General features: G+C 38.4%; 3 protein-coding genes and 1 long non-coding RNA gene across 4 annotated transcripts in view; all 4 read left to right on the top strand.

The window, feature by feature from the left end:
* The window catches only part of LOC121653735 (cornifelin-like), a 28,639-nt gene that overhangs the window by 2,474 nt on the left and 1,258 nt on the right, over positions 1–24,907 (top strand). Inside the window, exons 2-3 of the mRNA XM_042007396.1 lie at positions 20,699–20,734; positions 24,779–24,848. Of these exons, the coding sequence (XP_041863330.1) occupies positions 24,782–24,848 (67 nt within the window). The 5' untranslated portion in view covers positions 20,699–20,734; positions 24,779–24,781. The remainder of the gene's footprint in view (positions 1–20,698; positions 20,735–24,778; positions 24,849–24,907) is intronic.
* ttc22 (tetratricopeptide repeat domain 22) lies at positions 681–6,722 on the top strand. The gene is made up of 8 exons (XM_042007395.1): positions 681–1,019; positions 2,455–2,755; positions 2,841–2,896; positions 2,974–3,089; positions 4,350–4,468; positions 4,954–5,115; positions 5,462–5,614; positions 5,697–6,722. Exons 1-8 carry the CDS (start codon positions 757–759, stop codon positions 6,231–6,233), a joined length of 1,707 nt encoding a protein of 568 aa, XP_041863329.1. The 5' UTR covers positions 681–756; the 3' UTR covers positions 6,234–6,722.
* On the top strand, positions 9,244–11,191 carry LOC121653736 (cornifelin homolog B-like). Its single transcript, XM_042007397.1, has 4 exons — positions 9,244–9,368; positions 9,975–10,044; positions 10,217–10,404; positions 10,762–11,191. Exons 2-4 carry the CDS (start codon positions 9,978–9,980, stop codon positions 10,909–10,911), a joined length of 405 nt encoding a protein of 134 aa, XP_041863331.1. The 5' UTR covers positions 9,244–9,368; positions 9,975–9,977; the 3' UTR covers positions 10,912–11,191.
* LOC121653738 lies at positions 15,844–19,879 on the top strand. The gene is made up of 3 exons (XR_006012847.1): positions 15,844–15,926; positions 18,912–19,099; positions 19,226–19,879. It is a non-coding gene; the product is annotated as an uncharacterized LOC121653738 (long non-coding RNA).

The following is a 24,907-nucleotide window of genomic DNA, read 5'->3' as shown; positions in this document are numbered from 1 at the left end:
AGTATTTTGCTTGTGTCCTCAAGGTTGTCACGTGTTCTGTCAAGATTTCACCTCAATGCTGCATATTTTTCTTCTGGTAACTAAGTATTTTTTATATATCTTGTGAATATGCTGAATTAATAGAAAACAGCACAGAAAACAGAGAACTGCACATTGATTTAGTTTCCTTAGTCACACTGAGCCTGCAGGGTCACATTCTTCAGATAGCTACAGTGAACAAAGGCGTGGAGGAGGCTAAAAACTCACCGAGGATATAAATGCAGGCTTGTAGGAGGCAGGCCAGTGAGGAATAGGAGGCGTTAATTAATTTAATAAAGCTAAACTTTCAACTCTTTGCGTGCAGGCTATCAAACAAAACACAAAAATAAATCAAAACAGTTGCATATAAAATGAGGAAGACAGGGGAAATATACAAATCTGGCAACAATGAGCAGAAACTGGAAGGATTTGGAATAAAATAGAGAATAAAAGAAGTGTATATGGAGATGGGCTTGGACAACACTGCCATTTTTGTGAAATTAATCAGTTTTGCTGAAACAAAAAAAAAATGTAAAAGTATTAATGGCAAATGCCTTCTTAGTCATACATCTTACATTATCAGGGTGTTTCCCCCAAGTCACTCCCAAACCTGTTCAACCTGCCTGCAACTGGAGAACTTACTTAAGATAAGACCAGTGAGTTTGAAGTGTTTAGTCTTGGGCAAAAAATACATAAAACAAGATCTTTCCAAGGTCTTCTAAGGTACAGAAGTAAGTCATGGAAAAAGACAGCACAGAGGACATAGAGTCTCTCATGGAGGACATGGACTACATCCCTGGTCACTTCCACCTAGACCTACATCTTAACTGTGAGCCTACTGGACCGGTAAAGTTGCGGCACCGGGACACATACCTAAAACAAGAGAGCCTGAAAGCTGAATTAGAAGCTGAAGTCGGATATCTACAATATGCTGTCAGAAATTTTCTGGGTCTGTTGGCTTTTCATCTTGAACAACTGGACAAAGCAGAGGAAATATTCAGGTGATCCCTTGATTTTTTTCTGTTTCACATAATATTCATTAAGCTGAAATACAGAGAGCTGTTGTTTGTTACACCCTGACATTAGGTGTTAATTAGTAGTTTTAAACAACCTACTGTAGAATGGAAACACCACATAACTATAACGTGTAGAGGACATACAGCATGTTTTTTAAGCTTCAAAATAATTCAATTCTGTGTCTAAATTAGAAGAACAATGCTTTATAATCACACAAATAAACATAAACATACAAAATTACATCATGAATGATATATAATAGATAATTGTGTCATGAATAACACACTATCCACATGAAAAATAACATGATAGCCAAATGCATATTTGTTTTATGTTGCTACCACAAAGACAGAACACTGCTCAGCCAGCTTAATTTTAATTTTCATCAAGGGTAATTTTGCATTAGTGAAACATTAATTGTGTTCAGTTGTACATATAAATTGGTAGATTTTGTTCTAACATTACGGAAGTTTTGTCTGCACGCAAATACACAATGCTCAGTATGACAATTCTAGTTTTCTTTTATCTTAAACAGCCATCGTCTGCTTCCTCTTTGCTGCCAGATTCCTGTTAGTTACTTCCTGGTTTTTCCTGTCAGTGATAATAAGAAAGCAGTTTATTACACTCATGTTAGTCACTCAGTAATTAAGCTAAAACTGGGGTGTTTTGGACTTCATATTAAAATGTATATATATATGTGCAATGGAAATACTTATATGCTAATGTTTTAGCAAGTTATGTTTACAATGCTGTTTAGCTAGCTAGCCAACACTGCTAAGCTTTGAAGGAGAATAGAAACAGAAATGTCTTCCTTTATGTATTTAAGCTGAGAGCAGCCATGATTGAAAATAGCATCCTTTGAAACCCAGATTATAAAACATATATCATTATCTTGAAATTCTAGGGGTTTTCTTTAATAACAATAATTTATCTCATAATGGTTTAATTAGTTTAAAAGGTGTGATAAAACATAGAAGTATTTATTAAACTTCAGGAAAGTCACTGCCAGTAAGCCAACAAAATAACATATGCACAACTTACTCTTACAAATTCTGACCAATCGAAACAATTAAGAGTTAAATTAGGTGCCAGCTACTCACTTTGAGCTAACCTTACTCACTGTGATCTCAAGAAAAACCAAAAAAATGTTGCGATAACCAGGAAGTGATTCATTCGAGGAAAGGACGATTTCCTAAGAGAATGAGGAAATGAACTTTTAGTGCTTTCAACTTCTATATTTTAAACAGTTTATAAAACAATATGTGATGCTAAACAACTACTGTGGCTAGAAATGTTTTAAGATGAATATGGTGCATTTTGGTTTAGATGAAACACCTCATAAAGTATTACCTTGTTAGACATGTTTAAGACACGAGAGATTTTCTTCTAACCCTTGCATTCTGATGTCTGGCCTTGTAGGAGCATTTGTAAAGAAGACCCTGGGAACCTTAATGCTTGGGCCAACCTGGGCTATGTGTATGATAAGCTGGGGAGAGAACTGGATGCAGGGGAGTGTGTGGACAAAGTGTCCCATCTCATGGGCATAGATGCAGGGGAGGCCTCTCAAGAGGAGACCAGACTGTTGGCTGCTCGCTGCCTGGCAGAGCAGGCTTACGTTTATCCATATGATGTAGAACTGGACAGCGAGGATGACCTGAGGGAGAGGCTGATGTCGGCACTGACATTTTACAACAGAGCTCTGTGTTATGGGGGTCATCTGGTAAGAAAAAAGATATTGCATCCTAAACAGTTGAAAAGTGGATTTGGTGGAATAGCAGTCAACTAATGCTGTTGTTATATTTCAGATACCAACAGAGGAAAAACTAAGCTGGTATTTCAAAATGGCCGTCATTTATTTACGGTACAGAGCTAACATTGAACATATCTGATGAAATTTCTCCACAATGTGAAAAAATTTAAAATCTTCTCTCCCTTCAGACTGGACCATATAGTAAAGACTAAAGAGGAATCTGAGTACTTCAGACTTTCACACTACAATAAGGGACTCAAGCTACTCAAAGAAACACTTCAATCTGAGAAAATACAGCACAAAGGTAAATATATTGTGTTTATGTATGTGAACACAGAGATATGCAACGATTTGGTACAAATGTGCTGCTTTAAATAAGTAAGCATTTCCAAGTTTACGTAACTGACCAATTATTTCAAAATATTAGCAAGAATAGCTTACTTTTTGTTTACAGCAAGCTTTAATTCCTGGCTTATGAAGATTAAAATCTTTCATTAACCTAATTAATGTTAAGGAGGCAATACAACAATATAAAGACACTGTGCTATGTATTTTTTTTTCTCCTTTTTTTTATTAAGTAAATTTATAAATAAAGCAAAAGGTGCTGCAGTTGCAGGAAATCCATAACAATGACCAACGGGGAGGTAGAAAGTAAGATAAGTAGTACAAGGAGAGAACAACAACATATACCAGAGTTGGGAAAACTGGCAGGTATATAAATTATATGTGGTGGAAGGTTAAACAAATAAAAACAGTAGGCGAATGCTTTTAACAACTGAAGCTTAGTGTAAAGCTAACGAACAGCTAGCAGAAAAGACTGAATCCAAGCAAAGGTTGGATAAAATAGCTTAAAAGTGAAGTTTTTATTTAAACCTTTGAGCCATGTGTCTATCTTTTACACCTCTGCTCAAAACTTACAAACCCCTAATGAAATAAATATATCTCTGCAACCACAATTTCTATTTGAATACTTTTGGAGTCATAGTAAAGGGAACATTTGTGAGATGTATTAAGACATGTAAATATCAATATAAATGTTACTGGAGAAGAATAAATTATAAAAGTTTCAGGTTCAGCCAAAAAAAAAAAAAAAAAACAAACAAAAAGAAAAACACTTTCAGGGTAATTATAAATATCCATTTGGAATGATGAAGCTCTATTTCTCGATCAAATCATAGAGTGACATGCAAACATTATCTCTGCAAAGGGTTTTTCTCATAAAGTGAAGCAGAGCTAAATTAGAGAAGTTTTAGCACAGACAGTTCAGGTGAGGACTCCAAAGTTGGTATTTTGGCACAGATTGGCACCATCTGTTCTTAGTCCCTTGATTAGGGAACCTCAGGTTTTAAAATGTTTAAAACGTGTTGAAATTGTTGAAATACATAGACAAATATTCACTAATATTAATTTCATTCAACCATGGATTTGTGTAGATACACTTTGTTTAACAGTTGTTTTTAATCAAAGGTATTGGAAGGATCTGTTTTCAGTTGAGAAGTAAACATGGACAAAGTGTCCTGCAGGTAGAAACTGGAAACAAAACTGATTTTATCTCTCCTGATAGCTCTAGCCTGGTGTTATGTTGGAATTATGCTGGAAAGGAAAGAAGAGTTTTCTTCTGTGCCCATGTCCGTACACGACTGTGGCTTTTCAGCCTCTGATCCTCTGTCCTGCTATGGAACAGTAAGTTACAGCATTAATCCACAACATATGTAATCTCAGGACTTTTAAAGAGATAAGTACAATAAACTGAATCATAATTCAATTTATTATGTACAAATCTTTCTGATGAAATTTAACCCAATTCAGCACACTTTATTACCTTTATTAGCCTTGTGATTTGTGGATAGCCTCCGGATGAGATACTGGTCACATACCTTGTTAGATAGTCTCTATATGAAGTGGTCTGAGGTGATTTATGTTGTGATTTGCTGATCTATTAATATATAATTTTGTTAGTGTCAATGATGAAGCTAAAATGAAAAATAATTACACTAAAATGACAGTTTCTAGTCTACCAACAGAATATAATAAAAAAATACATCAGCTTTTCCAATTTATTAAATGACAAGTAACATTTAATTTAGTATGCATCCCACAGGTGAGTTATTTTTCTTTACAGTGGAAATGTGCAGTAGTTGCCACATTTTATATTTCTCTGTTTTCAGGCCATAAATGTGGCCAGTGATAATGCATTCATCCTGAACCTTCTGGCCAAGGTCTTCTTTCTCATGGGCAAATATGAGATGGCTACAGGGATCTGCAACATGGCCCTGAATGTTCTGCCAGATCCTGAGCTCAACTGGCAGGCTTACTGTACCCGTGCCAAGGTACTGCATCTGAGACACATCAACCCAATGACATGTTAGCATAACATCAATTCAAAGTGGTTAATAAAATTTTCACCCGACTTGTTTGGACAACTTGTTATTTTTAAAGTGATATCAATTATGCAGGGAATACTTAAGTTCCTACGTAGAAAATAGCATCACTAAATCATAAGATGCTTACATTTACAGTTGATATGAAATGAAATGAAATGAAATGAAATGAAAAATACTTTATTAATCCCAAAGGGAAATTCAATATTGTAGTAGTAGTAATTTTTTTTTTTTTTTTTTTTTTTTTTTAGTAAAATATGATATGCACAGAACCAATGTGCTTTGTTTTCTTTAGATCAATATGATCCTATATGTCAAGGACCTGGAGAAGGCAAAGCAAAGACAGGGTGGACTTCCAGACCGTCAGAAGCTAACTGAGGCTAGAAATGACTTGGACAAGGTGCTTGCAGTGCGCCCATGTCTGCGGACTCATCTAGAGATGGCTCAGGTAAATCACGAACAACACAAGACATGGTTAAATGCTGTCTTTTCTACTGCAAGACTTTTCACATAATCTTGTTACCTTTCAGGTATATTACTACATGGGTGTAGATGCACTCCAAGAGAGCATTCTGGTGGATGAGCCTGCAATAAACTGTGCTCTAGTAAGTCTCTCCCATGCCCTAAACTTTGAGCTCAGTGACACCTTGCCAGATATCCATGTGCTCAGAGGACGCTGCCTCCTAATGAAAGGCGAGGAGCAGAATGCTGCAGATTGCTTCAAGCGGGCCATGGACTTGGAGAGACCAGGGAGCACAGACACAACAGCCCTGCACTGCCTCCTACAGGCCTTCCTGGCTCTGTTTATGCAGGGAGGTCCTGATTCCAGCCCTGTTATCACTCAGCTGGAGCTATGGGTGCACAAGGCAGAGCAGAAGTACCCTCAGGAGATAGTGAAATCTGAGCTTAGGTCTCTTTATAGAACTCATACAGAAGAGGTTACAGAGTTATCCAAGGCTATGATCAGGACAGGACGTCTGAACTTAGTGAGGAGGCTATTGGAAACAGTGGTGCCTAAACAGCTGGCTAAGAGGAAACCAGTTGCTAGGTCCTTTTCATTTACATGAAGAAAATATAATTTTAACTAATATGCAGTAACACTAATGGACACCAAAAGAACAATAATTAAAGAAAGCCTTTACAAAGTTTCACAAATTTCAGTGTTGTTTCTGCCTTAAACTGTGATATTTCAACAAGTGACATTTTCTTCTTTGGATAAAGGTTATAACCACTAAGGTATTACATTGTTACAGTGCTGCTTATTAATATGTGCTAACATATATTTGAAAATATATGTTTGAGTGATAAACTTTGACTTTTTCCACAATGATATGTAACTGCTGCTCAGTTGTCTTCACTCAAATGAAAAGTTTCTACTAAAAGTCCAGCTGCTGCTTGACTACGTCACCCAAAAAGGCACTACAAAAGATCACCAGTGGATGGCAGTATTAGTAATTAACATGTTTCCTTGTTTGAAGAACATTTTGTTATATTGTGCAAACAAACTGAATCATAATTTTTCAACAATAAACTCATTGGCCTTGGCTCATTTTGTATGAGGAATACATATCAGTAAACATCTTCAATGGCCACACTGTACACCCTGCCTACACACTTTCATTACATACAGGTTGTCGGGGTCCTTGGACCAGGGCTAATAAATATATTGAAAGTGCACTGTTCCTTCACAAGTTTGCAACATTTTTGCTAAATCAAAGCACCACCACTTTCTGCTCTTAATTTCTACATATTTTACCTTCTGTCTTCCAGAAACTATTATTTTATTTTTTTTTATTTTATTTTCTATACAAGCTATAAACGTGGGACACAATAAATGTAGCTTTTCCAAAGTGGTTCCTTATGACAACTGGTCAAATCGGCTGATTCTGTGCTATATACTGATTAATGTGTGTGCTAAATAACCAAATGTCAATGTAAAGAATGTAAAGAAAAATGAGGTCCTAAATGGTGAATGAAGAAAACTGTTGCTGGCAGGATATTAACTCAAGAGGACACTTAAGACAGACCATAATCACCTCATTATCCCTATATTGATTATCTTTGTTTAGAAGCTCACTAATAAATAAGAGAGAAAGAAAAAAAAAAACTGACACAGACTTCTGTCTCAGTTTTAACCCCATAAAAACATTTCTACAAAAGATACAGACAGTGGAGACATGTAGCATGTCTTTGGGATATCCTGAACCAACAAGGGCCATATAAATATCCCAAAAGGTTCCACACCAAGCAGGACGACTGATTCACATGGAGTGAACAAAAAGTTAGAACTTACTAGAGTAGACTTAGGCATAGCATTGGTCCTTCAGATCTTAATCCACTTGTGCAATCTGGACACAACTAAATGAATTAATAAAAGAAAAAATGAATAGAAGTCTTCTTAAATCAAGCTCCTGGGGAGTATTTTAGAGGAGGGTTTTTAAATTAATGAACTGTGATTGCTTTTAAGACAAACACAGGCATTGCCACTTAATATCAGTGCTTGTAAATACTGTGTTATTCCTTTACAGTGCAGAAATGCCTTCTCGTCATGTGTATTTTCACTCGTGGGTACTAATTTACTCGCCTATCACGAACACCGCTCTGTGTTTACCATACGCGCAGTCCATTTTCATGAGTGCCCCTTTCGAAAAAAAAAAATGCCATAGAAAGGTTATTGAAAGATATGGCTGTGTTGCTGTTACGCAGTTTTTTTTTTTCTTCTTCTTAATGCCATCATCCATGAGATGGAGTGGGACATATGACCAAACTGACTGGGAGAAGGCTTTAAAACAAAACCTAAGTAGGGATTACAAAAAGATAAATCCAAACTACCAGGAGATCCTTTAAGCAAATAATACATCAATGCACAAGGAAGAAAAACCATAAGACAAATGGTAAATGGTCTGTATTAATACAGCGCTTTACTGTACCTGGAATGGTACCCAAAGCACTTCAGATTATACATCACATTCACCCATTCGCACACACATTCACACACTGATGGCAGAAGCTGCCATGCTCAAGTCAGTGTCTTGCTCAGGGACACCTCGAAATGAGCTCGACAGGCCGAGGATCCTACCGGCAACCCTCAGGCTACAAGACAACCACTCTACCCACTGAGTCACGCTGCCCGACAAAGAACAACTACATGACAAAAACAAAACTAAAACAAGATACTAGAAAACAAAAGACGAAATTAAAACTTGGCAATACAATCAAAACAACCAAAACAAGATGTCACAGATGTCAAGATACCCAACCTAATCTAAATAATGCCACCATAAACCAAACACAAACTGAAAGTGCTACAAAACCCATCGACCATAACAATCTGCAGAAACAGGAATTGCCACTTAATATCAATTCAATTTGCATAGCACCAATTCACAATGACGTCATCTCAAAGCACTTTACAGACATAATTAATTCAAGTCTATTCATTGTGATCCAATTAAAACAAATCCAAATTAGTCAAGTTTTTAATTACAGAGTTACTGTGTAACTCAAGTCATAAAACATAATTTCCTAACTAAGGAAAATAAAGCAATTAATGTTTTATATGTAAGATGGGAACTTGCTTTGTGGAGTTCCACAAATAAAGAATATTCAAATACATAAAAACTGCTTTTCCATGTTGTACCAGAACAGAAAACAAAAACCAAAACCAGCAGAAAATGAAAAAAAGGAAAAAGACTGTTGGAATTAAAAAATTTTAACAATGTTTCTTCTTTATTTTTTAATCTTGATCTTGCAACCTCAACATAAGCATATTTGAAATCATGGTCTCCAAACCGAAGCAATAACAGGGGCCAAAGCAGCAGTAGTATCAGTAATAGGAGGTGCAATAGCTAGTTACAGTTAATATATATAGTTTTCCTGGATATTGTCACCTATTTTAAAAACATATGAAGTCGCGAAGGCTGAAATGAGAATAATTTGACTAGTACAGATAATAGGCCCCTCCAGCAGAGAATGCATTGGTCCATTTCCAACCCACAATATGTCACAAAACATGAAAATATTTTTCTCAAGAAGTACTTTTTATTTGTCTTCTTTGCAGCTGATTACTGCCAAGACACACATACAAAAATGCTGCAAAGCCGGAATGGGATTGTTAAGAGGGGGTTTAAATACCATGTTTTGGTGTAAGCTATTCATTTTAGCAGTTGTACGGATGCCAACAGAACTTCTGTCTGAATCAGGTAAGACTGATCACATTGACAGTTACATACTAAATATATTCAAAATATATGTTATAAAAGCAACTGAATAAGAAGAAAAAAATAGACTTTTTTTTTTAACACAAATCATTGTTATTGTTTTTTAAAGGGTAGTTGAATTTTCATCTAGCCTTTGAACTGACAGTTAAGATAAATGTTTTTATAAGACCAAGTAAGAATTATATCTATTACAGATTATTATTTATGACTGGGGTCTTAGCATTAAAACATTTCAAAATAAAGAAAAGAGAGAGTCAGTAGAAATGGTAGATTTAAAAATGCATAAAATCTTCCTAAGTATTTTAACTGTGATGTAGTATTTCTAAAATCCAAATTTTAAACAGCACACATTTCTTTATAAGACAAACGTAAGTTACAGTAAATGAAGATGCAGAGACTACGACTACTGAAAGCTACTACACTAAACCAAAAAAACAATCCCCAGTATATATTATATTTTAGTGGAGAGAAAGACATTTATGTGCATTTTAAAGTCACAATATACGGTAAATATTTAAATTGTTAAGAAACTAGGATTTTATTAAAACTAATTTATGGTCCATAAAATAATTAATTCACCCTCTGCAGATTATGGCTCAACAGTCTTCATCAGAGTGGAGCTCAGGTCTTTTTGACTGCCTCAAGGAACCACGTCCATGTAAGGCTCTAAACCAGATTCACATTTATGAAATCAACTATTATTTATTTATTTATTTATTTATTATACATACATATAAGAAGTACTTTTTACTTCTTTGCTTCTTCTACTTTGTGCTGCATTAGATTATGTCATTTGTCAGAATTACAAAACATTGTGCTTGTTTTGTCAGGTCTTTGTGCTTTCTGCTGCTTGCCTTTATATGCCGCCCCAATCGCAAAGGAATATGGCGAGCACCCCTTGCTCCCACTGCTTGACATACTTGGCCCAGCAGGACTCTCACTATTTGGGATACCAGTTTTTGTGCCCCCTGTTGCCTTGTCTCTCAGGACTGCTATGAGAAGAAAATATGGAATCAAGGTAAAACGTACTTTACATGTACGTTCCATTCACACACACATTCACACACTGATGGCGGAAGTTGCCATGCAAGATAGTTCAACCACGACCCATCAGGAGAAATTAAGGGTTTAGTGTCTTGCTCAAGGGCACCTTGGCATGAGCTCTCCGGTCCGGGTTCAAACCAGCAACCCTTTGGGTTACAGAACAACCACTCTACCCACTGAGCCATGCCGCCCCACAATATATATATATATATATATATATATATATACATATATATATATACATACGTTTGTATGTGTGTGTATAATTTCACTGAAATATAAGTAATTACAATAACGAAATAATATGAATATTAATTTTGTTTTTCCATAGGGTACTATGGGACGGGACATCATGCTAACCTGTTTCTGCAACTTCTGTGTCTGGTGCCAGATGGGCCGTGAGCGTACACACCGTGAAAATGGCTCCACAACACAAACTCGTTCCCCTGTGACAGTACAACCTGGAGCCAGTAATAACTGACCACAGTGGTACCAGCACTGTGTCTGTGCATGCTTCTATCATACTTTAATATTTCTATATTCTGACAGTTTCTGCTTCTACTATACTACATTTAATAAAGACATAGTCATTTATAATAACCTAAATTTAAATCCATCTGACTTCTTTAATGATGAAGTGCTTTAAATTTTGCTTTTAAAATTTGGGATCACTAAATATTTTGCATTTTAAACACTGGATTTCTTGCTTGTTTCTAAGTTGTTCACAACTGTAGCATCATATCTCTTTTGTCTGGATATTACGAAGTAAATATGATTCAACCAATGCTTGTATGTTGTATTGCTTATTATTATACAGATGGCAGAGATAAGTGAGATTTGTTTTCACAAGCATACGAGTAAGAATTTAACTTTACTACTACACAGTTGTCCTGTTCTCATTTTTATTACCCTTATTTAATTTGTTTCTAGCACCTCCTACTGGTCAAGAGTTAGATTTTGCGTATTTAGTTTTATTATGGTCATGTAATTATAGACTAACAAACCTAAATGACACAGACTGCAGTGCAGCAGGTGAGACTAGGACTTTTACCCAACTGTTAGAGATGGGATTTATGGGTCATTGAAGGGTGCCGGATCTTGAGGAGCCATTCCTGGCATGTTCTTTTTTTGGGGGGGATTTAATCAGTGGTAACTCATTTTTATCAAGAGAATAATGACTGATAACAATTTGAAGTTAAGATTAGTGTTACGACCCGACTCAGGGGTATGGAAGGGCGTAACAAAGAAACGGCGTGGACAGGTGGTACTTCAAAATAAAAGCACATTTATTTACAATTCCCGTGAAAGTGATGGACAACCTGTTAAACAAATAATGATGAGCTGGGGTTAGCGGACCTGCAGAAAGAAACAAACCAAAACCTATACCAAACACTCACCGAATGCACACACAGACACAACCGCAACTCGGTGAGGAAACTAAAACCAAACAAAAGCAACAGGCCCATAAACTAAAGTGACCGTCGTCACAACACAATAAAACACTACCCTAGCCCTGCTCTAACACAAACACAAAGTAAACTTAACTTAACTAAACACTTAAGGCACCCATTGTGGAAAAGGAGGTAGTCGCAACACACACACACCCGGTGCACAACATGAGGGGGAGAGAGGCCGGAGCCATTCTGGTTTCTCCCCCTCCAGACCTGCCTCGGCTGCAGCCTTTTCAGCCTCAGCTTTCCTTCGGGCTGCAGCCTGACTGGTCCAGAGGGATGCCAGTCAAAACGGGGCGGGGGCACAGTCGCTGGCCTTAGCCGGGCAGCGCTCGGCAGTCCCTAATCAGCGCATAAACGGCCACAGCTTCCTGCAACAAGCAGGGGCCGTAACAATTAGGATTAGAATAATGCAAATTTACACACCCCACCAATATATAGTACTCTATTGGTGGGAATTTTCACCAATATATTGGTCATAATTTTATTTGGTTCGTGTTTTCATTGTTATCATTCCAAAAGATTTGCTTCATATGGCCATGCTTTGACAGTGAGATCACTACTTTGGATTTTCCCCTCACCAAAAATTTTTTGGCACAATGAAAACAAAGGAGGCTACAATTAACTTCCATGCAACAAAACTTTATTCCAAAGTTTCCACATATGGACATTTGATCAATGCAAAAACTCACAATATATAAGAATAATAAACAATTAAAATATGCACCCTATATAAAATCTACTATACAACATAAGAAACACTGGAAAATGTAAATAAAAAAGAATCAACGTGAGCAACATCAGTGGAAATTTTAGTAAACGTTTCTAATAGAACTCAAGAGTATTTCTTTCCAAACAATATTTTCTGTCCACAGGTTTTCAATGTAGTAAGTACCTGGGACACACAGGTGGAGATTTGAGTGGGTCCCAGGAAAATTCAATGGGTCCCCAATTTAAAACAATGTATTTCTTTCTATTTCTAATATTTTTCAATTTCTTAAATTACCATACTTGATGGTAGTATGGTATGATAATTAACGGATATATTCATGTATGTACATGAAAATTAAAGAAATAAAATTCCAAATCTGAAAAGGTTAAATACCAATAAAAAATACCACTGTGACTGATGTTTAACTTACACAGATAAATCATACTATATACCAGTTCTGAATATCGCTCTTATTGTAACTGATGCCAATGTTTTATTAACACAAACCAATCAGTCAACAATCACTATAAACATAATATAATTCACCAATATGTACATCTATTAAGTTGAATGTGTCAGTGACACAATTTGCATTCTGGCTGTTGACATTCATTTTTATTTCGTTAACTGCATTTCCAATATTTGTAATGTGACTTGCAGGTGTTTCCATTGAATGGTGTATTGCGTTTTAGCTGGTATTCTCGTAAAATCTCGTCCAGTGAGACTCCACTTTGAGGAGGAAGGGGATTTCAAATTCTTTGTAAAACTCTTTTCGCTGTTGTTTGCTATTAAGGATGGTAGTTATATATTTTTTTCTTTAATTATTTGGAAAAAAGGTTTCCGTCTCCACCTGCTCATACCTGCTCACACCTTTACTTGAAATAAACTAGTCATGTGACCCCCCTATGTCACTTCCAGGGAAGAGTAAGTGGGAAAAAAGTGTTTCCATTACACTTCTGCGATATACTTCTATATCGATATCTATATCTATATGAAAAGCACCTCATGAGAGCGTAAAAACTTTAGTGACATTTGAGAGGTTTTTCGAAATGTACGTGTTTCCATTACTGTTTTATTATTGCGATATTTAGGTTTTGCGCAATTCTAGGGGCAAAAAATGCCATAGAAAGGTTATTGAAAGATATGGCTGTGTTGCTGTATTTTGCTGTATTGAATGTTGCTATGCAGCTTTTTTTTTCTTAATGCCATCATCCATAAGATGGAGGTGGACATATGACCAAACTGACTGGGAGAAGGCTTTAAAACAAAACCTAAGTAGGGATTACAAAAAGATGAATCCAAACTACCAGGAGATCATTTAAGCAAATAATACATCAATGCACAAGGAAGAAAAACCATAAGACAAATGGTAAATGGTCTGTATTAATACAGCGCTTTACTGTACCTGGAATGGTACCCAAAGCACTTCAGATTATACATCACATTCACCCATTCGCACACACATTCACACACTGATGGCAGAAGCTGCCATGCTCAAGTCAGTGTCTTGCTCAGGGACACCTCGAAATGAGCTCGACAGGCCGAGGATCATACAGGCAACCCTCAGGATACAAGACAACCACTCTACCCACTGAGTCACGCTGCCCGACAAAGAACAACTACATGACAAAAACAAAACTAAAACAAGATACTAGAAAACAAAAGACGAAATTAAAACTTGGCAATACAATCAAAACAACCAAAACAAGATGTCACAGATGTCAAGATACCCAACCTAATCTAAATAATGCCACCATAAACCAAACACAAACTGAAAGTGCTACAAAACCCATCGACCATAACAATTTGCCTTTTGTTTTGTTTTTAAAACATAATTCAAACAGAACTAATTTATACTGAAATTCTCTTTATGCCCAAGTTGTTACTTCTGGTTGTCTAATTACTTAATACTTAATAAAACATGATGTATTGACTACTTGGGAACACTTACATTTAGGGCTAAAACCCCTCCTTGACTGATTATACACCTTTACATTTCCAACAATTCAGGACAATCAGGACAAAAATTGTTGAGTGACAGAAAATTGGCAACGTTAACTTATTGATAGCAGGAAATCCCTCTCCTGAGAATATCTGGTCTATTTTCCAGAAGTATTAGGAGTGACACTGAAATGTAGTTTTTCAATACAAAGTTGAACTAATTTGGCTGAATTCCTCTTCAGCCAGTTTGAATCTTCTTTAAACATAATCTTGTTCAAAGCTTTAATTTAAGATAACACCCATGAAGGAATAACTTCAAAGTTCTTGATATATTGTTATTCAACTTTTATGACATATTATATTTCCAGTTTACATCACGATACTGGTTGTGTTTTGTACACTGACATGACACATTACATATGCAAATGATATATTGTTCAGATGTTCATGAGCTGAGTAAGTTCAACTCTTCAGATACTGCCCATCTGCATGATAAAGCAAATTTTCTTTGTTTAAAGATTTAAATGTGAGGAACGCCTCGCTTACATTACTGCAAGAAGCACTACCATGACCTGGTTTTCAATACTTGCGGGAACTGTGTTTTAGCTTAGTGTACAAAACTGCTCCAACTTACTAGTTGTTGATTTTACATGATTTAATCTGCACTTTGGACAACATGAGGAAATCAGAGATTAAAGATGAATTTGAAATAACAAGAAAAGTTTTGTTTTCTTGCTCTGTAAAGAGCTATTAGATGACTGTTACTGTGATTGCACTGTGGTTTGTGTGCGGGCAGTGGCAGCTGTTTTTATCACAATAAAAAGTCTAGAGTCTAGACAATATAGACTAAAATGAAGATGACACTCAACATTTGTAAAACTGTTTCAAAATGCAAGGTATATTTGAATGTACATAGAACGACAGTGTTGTCATGTTTTTAATAGGAATCATATTTGAAAGCTGGAGGATGTAATAATAAAGTTATGGAAAGCTATATGTATTGTTTTTATTTCAACAAAGAGCATTTTAATCAAGAAGCACATTAGCATTATGTTGTGTTTTCAGTGATCTCAGACTTCTGAAGAATCATATTTGATTCAGATGAACCTATACTCTGACCACATTAGGACTGTGATGTTAGGATGTTAGGTGTCTCTTTGTAGACACCTAACATCCTTTGACGACATTCTTTGATCCTTAGAGTCTAACAGGTTTGTCAGTCCTGTAAACTGAAGTTACTTGTTCTTAATGAGAATTGTTGTTTTAGCCTATCTTTGTACAAGAATTCAAGTTCTGCAACAAGTTCCTGATAAATTCATGATAAGCCACACACAGTCATACATCTGTTGCACAACTCTCTGAGGTGACCACAAGGATCCCAGTTTCCATCAGGTAAGACTTTCTAGTTTCTTTGTTGAAAACTTGAGGTTTAAATTTTTATTAACTGAAGCTGCAAGGAATTGTTAAGATATAAGATATTAATATTTTACGATAAAAACAATGACATGTTACACATTTAAAATTACTAGATAAAACTGTCTCTTTTTAAAAACTGGTTCCCACCATTGAGATCTGAGTTAACATATGTCTTCTCCTCTTTTTATTTTACCACAATTAAATTCCCATTCAGCATACTTCTGTATATATTTGCACACGCTAACACACCTCCATGTCAGATCCATTTAAAACCTTAAACCTCCTCACTGCTAAAATACTAACATTGCAATTGCAACACCATGTGATTAATGGCTTATTTTACAACTGTCCTTTAATTTCAGACCTAGAAACAGGATTAAACACTTAAATAAAATTGAGTGTGTTTTTTCCCCTTACATATTCATAGCTGCAGTGTTTTTGCTTAACGCTACAAACAAATAATCTGGCTGTTTAGGGAAGTGTTTAAATAAAAAGTCTTTATGGCATTTCTAACTGAAGCTAAATAAAAGAGCTAAAAGATTTTTCCTTTAATGCTAATTAAGGTTACCAGCTTAAATAGACTATTAATGAATATGTGTTTCAGAACAATATGTTTGCTTGCGGTGTAATAATTTCTGTGTTTTAACAGGTAGTTTAATCTAAGTGTGTGACAAAAGTTCAGTGGGTAATGGCAGCACAATCCTTGACAGACTGGAACACTGGCCTCTGTGACTGCTGTGCAGACATGAGTTCCTGTATGAATTCTTAACTCAACTTAATTTATAAAGCACTTTAAAACAACCACAGTTGAAAGAAAGTGCTGTACATGTGTAAATGGACAAGCAACACATAAAAATACAAGAATCAACAGGGAAACAAATAATATAAATAAATTCATTAAATAATTGCTCCACCTTATCGTGGTGGAGGAGTTTGTGCGTCCTGACGATCCTAGTGTCTATGTTGTCGGGGGCTCATGCCCCTGGTAGGGTCACCCATGGCAAACAGGTGTCTAGGGGAGGGACCAGACGAAGTGCGGCTCAAATCACCCCTATGATGATGAGAAAGTAAGGACCAAGGTTTCACTTGCCCGGACGTGGGTTTCCGGGGCCCCCCTCTGGAGCCAGGCCTGGAGGTGGGGCACAGAGGCGAGCGCCTGGTGGCTGGGCCTTTGCCCATGGGGCCCGGTCGGGCTCAGCCCCAAAGGGCGACATGGGCCTCTCCTCCCGCGGGCTCACTACCTGCAGGAGGGGCCATAGGGGTCGGGTGCAGTGTGAGCTGGGCGACTGCCAGAGGCGGGGACCCTGGCGGTCTGATCCTCGGCTGCAGCTGTGGCCATAAGGTCGTTGGTGCCTGTCTTGGCGGTAACCCCCGAACTCGTTGATGGACACCGGCAGTAAGGGATGCCGTCAAGCTGAAGAAGGAGTCCTATCGGGCCTTTTTGGCCTGTGGGACTCAGAGGCAGCTGATGGGTATCGGCGGGCTAAGCGGAGCGCAGCTTCGGCGGTTGCTAAGGCAAAAACTTGGGCATGGGAGGAGTTTGGAGGAGCCATGGAGAATGACTTCCAGACGGCTTTGAGGAGATTCTGGTCCACCATCTGGCGGCTCAGGAGGGGAAAGTAATGCTCCATCAACACTATGTACAGTGGGGATGGGGGGGCTGCTGACCTCGACTCGGGACATTGTGAGGCGGTGGAAGGAATACTTTGAAGACCTTCTCAATCCCACCAACATGTCTTCCGATGAGGAAGAAGAGTCTGGGGTAGCTGGTGCTGGCTCTCCTATCTCTGGGGCTGAGGTCGCTGAGGTGGTTAAAAAGCTCCACGGTGGCAAGGCCCCGGGGTGGATGAGATCCGCCCAGAGTTCCTTAAGGCTCTGGATGCTGTAGGGCTGTCTTGGCTGACACGCCTCTGCAGCATCGCGTAGACATCGGGGACAGTTCCCCTGGACTGGCAGACTGGGGTGGTGGTCCCCCTCTTCCAAAAGATCGATCGGAGGGTGTGCTCCAACTACAGGGGGATCACACCCCTCAGCCTTCCCGGTAAGGTCTATTCAGGGGTGCTGGAGAGGAGGGTCCGTCAGGAGTGTTCTCTCTGGGTCTGCAATAGGGTCCTGCCCCAAGTGGAGGAGTTCACGTATCTTGTAGTCTTGTTCACGAGTGAGAGAAGGATGGAGCAGGAGATCAACAGGCAGATCGGTACGGCATCTGCAGTGATGCGGATTCTGCATCGGTCTGTCGTGGTGAAGAGGGAGCTGAGCCAAAAGGCAAAGCTCTCGATTTACCGGTTGATCTATGTTCCTTTCCTCACCTATGGTCATGAGCTGTGGGTAGTGACCGAAAGAACAAGATCGCGAGTACAAGCGGCCGAAATGAGTTTTCTCCGCAGGGTGGCCGGGCTCTCCCTTAGAGATAGGGAGAGAAGCTCGGTGATCAGGGAGGGGCTCAGAGTAGAGCCGCTGCTCCTCTACATCGAGAGGAGCCAGATGAGGTGGCTCGGGCATCTGGTTAGGATGCCTCCTGGACGCCTCCCTGGTGAGGTGTTCCGGGCACGTCCCACCAGAAAGAGGCCCCGGGGAAGACCTAGGACGCGCTGGACGGACTACATCTCTCGGTTGGCCTGGGAACGCCTCGGGATCCCTCAGGATGAGCTGGTGAATGTGGCCGGAGAGAGGGAAGTCTGGGCTTCCCTGCTTAGGCAGCTGCCCCCGCGACCCGACTCCGGATAAGCAGTAGAAAATGGATGGATGGATGGCATTAAATAATTGTTCATTGTTTTTAAAACAGTTTAAAAACAATAAGCAAACAAATAAAACCAATAAATAAAACAAACCACAGCACACTAAAACAGGAACAGTCTCATTCTTGACTTTCAATTTTTACTCAAAATAAACAAGCATTAATTTAGTAATTTCTAGTTCTTATTCTCACTCATATAAAGCCTAAAACTGCTTGTTTTTCAGGCTGCTACGGTTTCTGGTGCTGCCCTTGTCTTGCCTGCACTGTTTCAGGAATGTTTGGAGAGAATCGTTGTCTTCCAGTGTGTGACATATGTAGTCCCTCAGTGATGGCAGCCTTTGGGATACCTTTGTTTGTGTCCCCTGCTGGCCTGTCTCTGAGGGTTGCCATTCGACACAAATATCATCTAAAGGTAAATCATTTGCAAATTTGATGTATTCATTTAATTGCATTTTCCAATAAAAACTTTTCAGGTCTGTTTAATTTCTTAAGAGAAGTGGAAAAAGAAATAACTGAGGAATGAGATGTTTCTCCACAGGGCTCTCTCTGTAAAGATATCGCCACCTCCTGTGTCTGTGTGTGGTGCTCCTGGTGTCAGATGCATCGGGAGTTGAAACATTTGAAGAAACCCCCCACTGTTGTCCACATGCAGCCGGCTCCTGTGACTATAAATATTCAAAAGTAAAAAACTGTTGTGGCCTCAGTAAGAACTTCATTACTGCTGCTTCTTTTAAAAGCTATTTGAATGAGCTGAGATCAATAAACTGGCATTAAAATGTTAATTTTCCCTTTGAAATTTTGAATCAGAATATGCTCAAATCATTTTTCAAAACTCTCCTGGAATAATAATTCTGAAAATGTAATTTCTAGAGATTTTTTAACAATTGTTTTCTGTGATAAAAGCTGATTAGATTTCTGTCTTATTAAGCGATGTACAGCTTTAATAAAGAATCTGAAAACTGAACTGTGTTATGAATGTGAAGGAAGTTTACATCTTTCAGACCTGCTGTAATGTGGTTTACTCTTGTTTGTTACTTTTAATGATTTTCATGCATTTTGATAAGTATGTGTAATCAGTACAAAGATCCATGAGTTTACTGTGTGGTTAATAAAGAGCATTGCTGACCACAAATTATTTCCATCTGCAGCAACAATCAATAATGAAAAAATGTTTAAATGATTTTTCAGTAAACCTCTATGGAAATTTCTTCATTCTTTGTTAATTCCAACACTTTGATTAATGTGAAAGTGTGTTTCTTTTAGCTGAATTATTTATTATCCAGAGTAAGGAAGTGTTTACTCTTTCATGAAATGAAGGTAAAACACATCCTGTTTGGGACATTTATCTTAGCAGACACTTTAACTGCTCCTACAATAAAATAATTAATATTAAAGTGTCGATTTATCTAATTTTCAACTATTAATATCTCACTTATCTTAGTATTTGTCCAGAAACCCCTCTATTCTCACAATGTCTAGAGATTATTTTCAATTTATGTATCTAATTGAAAAAGGAGCTCAGAAAGTAGCAGTTGAGGTTTATAGTCAGAGATTAAAACACTGTGTAATGTGTGATTTGGTTTTTAGGGAAAACAGTGTTGCTGTAAAAATCTCCATAAATTTGAAATTTTCAAACATTTCAAATCTGGGTCACACACATCTAGCCAAATAATCAGACGTTCATATATAATAATAATAATAATAATAATAATATTTAATAATTTGTTTTTAAAGCAGCTTTTAACTCTAACATTCCCACATTTATCTTTATGACTGATCAGTAAAAGAAGAGTAAACATGAATAACTGTCTTGTAAAAAAGAAACTTTCACTTTCAAAACCAGACTATTTTTTGACGTGTCATCCATGTTCTTGCCTAGAATTTACATTGATCTAATGGTAAAAACAATCATGAACAATTTTCAGGTTTTGGAGCTTTGATTGTGTTTGGCAATTTGATGCAGAGATGCTGCCACTCCTAACCCAAACAATATCTTCTCATTCATTCACAGCTTCTGACGTGCCAAGAAGGTGTCCAACAAGAGCAGGTACAGTCTGACTTTTAAATTTACCAATAATGTATTTCAGTATTTTGTTTAACTTGTTAACTTTTTAGAACATTCTGGGAAATTTTCCTATCAAAGTGAGCCAAAGCAGGTTTGTGCAGACCAGAATGATTTTCTTTGGAAACACTCATGAAGCAGATTTAGGTTATAGAGCATAAAGAAGCACCTGCATCTTGGCTGATTTTCTACATTTTAGAAGAATATGATTATAAAAGTATTTTTGTACATCTTCTGTATAAAGAAAAATACTTTTTGACATATTTTATAGTAGAATCTTAGACAGTTTTAGAGACCTTACATTTTTTTTAAGAGAAGCATAAATTGGAGGAATAATTCTTATCACACTCTTTGGATCAGCAGGAAAACTTAAGAGCATTTTCATAGGACAACCAAATAATTAGGAATTGCAATTGTGGGGACTCAGCTGAGGTCGTTTGCAGATAAATGACGGGACAATCTTTGTCTTGTTTTAACTGTTTAAGAGACGTATGCACATTATTATGTTGCTTTATGTTTCTCAGCCATCTCATTCTCTTGGGTAGCTTCCCTTGTATTTCTCTATGTGGTTTCTGTTGGCTGCTGCTAGCAGGAATGGGTTTGATGACACCCAAATACCACACGAGTCATTCTGAGGGTGCATTGTTCTGTGTCTTCAGCTTCAGGTGGTCCTATGAGCCAAAAAGATCTAAGAACATCTCTGTCCTCTTCTGCAACTGATATCTGTAGGAAAGCTTTAGTTATATCAGCCAAGAATGCAACTGGATGCAGCCGGAACTTTATTAAGACGGTCAGAAGATCTGAGTTAAGATCTGGCCCTGTGAGGAGACAGTCGTTAAGAAAGGGAAAACCATCCTCATGTGAAGAAGCATCGAAAACAACTCTTAACTTGGTTTGTCACCTGGTCTTCTCTGATTAGTGAGTGGTGAGGCAGGTAATACTCAATATTGCATTCATAAACTCCATCAGACTGCTTGGACTGAGGTGCTCCTTCACATATTCCTTGTTGCAGGTAGTCCTGTACCACGTCATTGTATCTCCTAAACAAGGACACATCACTCTTGAGCTTTCTTTTGAGATTCTCAAATCTTTCTTGAGCAACCCTCTTGTCTGGGAGTTTAGGCGCATCTGGTTGCCATGGCAATGTCTCCTCAAAGCGACCCCCTCTGCTTTTCTGTGACTTGTCGAAATGTTGTTGAGCCTCAACGTCTTCAGCCTTCTGCTCTGGGTTATGAGTGATACCCTGGGATTCTATTTCCCAAAAGGCTTGTAGTTGATCTGGGACTTGGATCGTTTCATAAATTGCTATGTTCATGCATGAAGCTTCACTCATGCTTGACATAGGAATGGTCCCTTCACAGTCCATCCAAATACAGCCTCGATGACAGCCAGCGATTTTGACAGTCTTTCAATCCTTCCTGACACTACCTCCCAGGCAACATAGCTTAGTTTTTCCCAGTGGTCCACAAGCACACGCCGTTACTGTCTGCAGAAGAACTGTGTTGTTTTTTTCCTTTTTGTGTCCTTGGTGTGTGTGGAGTCACTGATGATATAACAGCATCAGTCGATGCTGGACTTTCAGTGTGGGGTTCAGCATGTTCACCCTTATCACATATAGTTGAATAGTGCCTTTGACCACACGACAAAATCCTGCCACATGTCCCCACCCAAAGCACACAAAACATCTCAATTAACAATGCAAACAAACTAAAAAAAAAAAAAAAAAAGAAAAAATTTTATGGACTGCCTCTAGCACTACATGACATCACCTTATCCACATCATCAGAGAGGTCAATATTCCTCAACTCCTGATTACAGACACCACGAAATTTGCCCCAGTCAACCCTGACAAAGGACCACCTAGGCAGCCCCTTAATGTCATCTACACCCACCCTCAACCCAACCTGAGTCAGTATAGGATAGTGGTCACTACCTAAAGTCGTCCCTTTAATCACCTCCCACATGCATAATCCCGCCAGCGAATCCAATAGTAATGTGAGATCAATTGCTGTTTCAGTCCTTTTTCTGGTGTTCAGTGTGGTCCCCACACCACTATTAAGACACAGAAGATTCTGTACTTCCATCATTTCCTCAATAACCAGCCCATTCACATCAGTCATGTTACCCTAAACATTACTATGAGCATTGAAATCACCACATCACAACACCTTGCTCTCCAACTACGGTGTAACCTCACCCAAAAATTCCATTGACAGTCTTTTACATGGATTATAAAAATTCACCACTTTGAACGACCCATCTCCCATCCACACTTCAATTGCTATACATTCTAATTCCATCCCTTTTCCCAAAAGTCTATACAGCATGCCTCGCCTCACAAAAATAATACACCCCCCTCCACTGCCCTGCTCCCTATCCCAGCGGACATTATCAAACCCCTGGACAACAAAGTCCAGTGTTGGTTTCAGCCATGTTTCTTGAATACAGACAATGTCAGGTTTATCCTTCAGCTCATCAATGTAGGCCTTAAACTCTAAACCCTTTGCTATCAGACTTCTGGCATTCCACTGCAGCACAATCATACAGCCAGTCCACCTAGGCCATCCTGTTTGCCGGCTGCCTCAAATTTGTGTTTTACTTGCTCCTGTTATTCCTAACTCAGTCCCACAAATTTCTCCACTCCTTTCACAATTATGTTAATTTTCTCAGTTTTATGTTTAACCTGATCTGAACAATTTAGAACATACGCAACAAACAAAATGAGCCTGTCAACTGCTAATGCGGTCTGCCTGTCGTCAGGTTGGTCTACCTCAGGTCTCCTACTGTGCACCAACTCAACTTTCCTCTGCAGCCCATCCGCATTCTTAACAGCTTCTGCATAATTCAAGTCACTTGCCATTCTCACACGCTGGATTTCCTCAGCTCTCTTCCTGATTTCACACCCACCAAACGTCACCCTGGGCAGCCCACCACAGTTACAGCATTATTCCTGTACACCAACTTTACATTCCGATATTTTGTGCTCCCGCACCACATCTCTGCTTTCCCTTACAAACTGCAGCTACATGACCAAACTTTTGGCATTTGTAGCATCGCAGCGGGGAAGGAACACATTGCTTCACTGGAAAACTCACACAACCTATCTTAACCCTATCAGGGAGCACAGAGCCCAAAAATTTGAAAAGCGCAGACAAACTATCCACCCTCTCACCGTTAACAGTCCTTTGCAACCTCTTGAGTTTAGACACCTCCACCCCATACATACTACGTTTTAGTTTGTCCAGGTCCTCATCCAGTGGAATCCCCTTACTAACTCCCCGGCTAGCTATAGTCCCCCCCAGCACCCTTATGTGATCCACTTTTTTCTTGCAAATGCTGTCAACCTGTAGTGCTTTATTTCTCTGCTCTTCCGTCTTACACACTATCAAACTCACCAAGTCAGTTGAACATGTCAACCTCATCAAGTTTTTTCCTTCACTTCCCTCAACAAAGCTACAGGCTAAGCATAATGTTCATCCTCTTTCCGAAATTTAAGAATAAGTTTAATTTCCTCCCTCACTACTTTTCTACTCCCACTATGAGCACCTTCATCCAAACTGATATCATCCAGGTACCTCGTGCCACGTTGACTCCACAAACCTCCCTCTACCCGACCATCATGCCCTCTTTCTCGTGCCCCCCAGCTAGGCACCGGAGTCCAGTCAACTAAATCAACTAATAAACAAATAACAAATGATTCTAAACACACAACAGCAGTAGTCCAGTCTTGAAGTAACAAATGATGGACTACTTTTTCCTGCATCACTCGGAGACGGAATGCTCCTAAATTTGGCAATATTATCTAAGAGAAAGAAAGTGGCCCTCGAAACCTGTTTTATATGTGAGTCAAAAGTTCTTTACTGTAGCACTGGAAACCAGGGGAATGGCATCCAGGGTAACTATACAGCTCGTATCTTCCTAAGGCACTCAGGTCCAAAGTCTTGTTGGAATTTACTGGCGTTTACTTCTTGTCTTACTTTAGTCTCTCCTGCTGCACTCACATAACTATTCACTGCTGAACTTTGACAGCTGATGGCAGAAAAACCCCAGACAGAATGGAGCAGTGGTCTCGGCGATTGCTTTGAGGATGCAAGCACTTGTAAGATTAAAGTTAAAAACTGATGTTTAAAATCTAACACTGACTTACAGAACGAAGGT

This window comes from Melanotaenia boesemani, chromosome 14 (genome assembly GCF_017639745.1).
Source record: "Melanotaenia boesemani isolate fMelBoe1 chromosome 14, fMelBoe1.pri, whole genome shotgun sequence".
Classification (NCBI taxonomy): Eukaryota; Metazoa; Chordata; class Actinopteri; order Atheriniformes; family Melanotaeniidae; genus Melanotaenia; species Melanotaenia boesemani.
The sequence above is the reverse complement of the archived record's forward strand: the minus strand, read 5'-3'. Positions and strand labels throughout refer to the sequence as shown.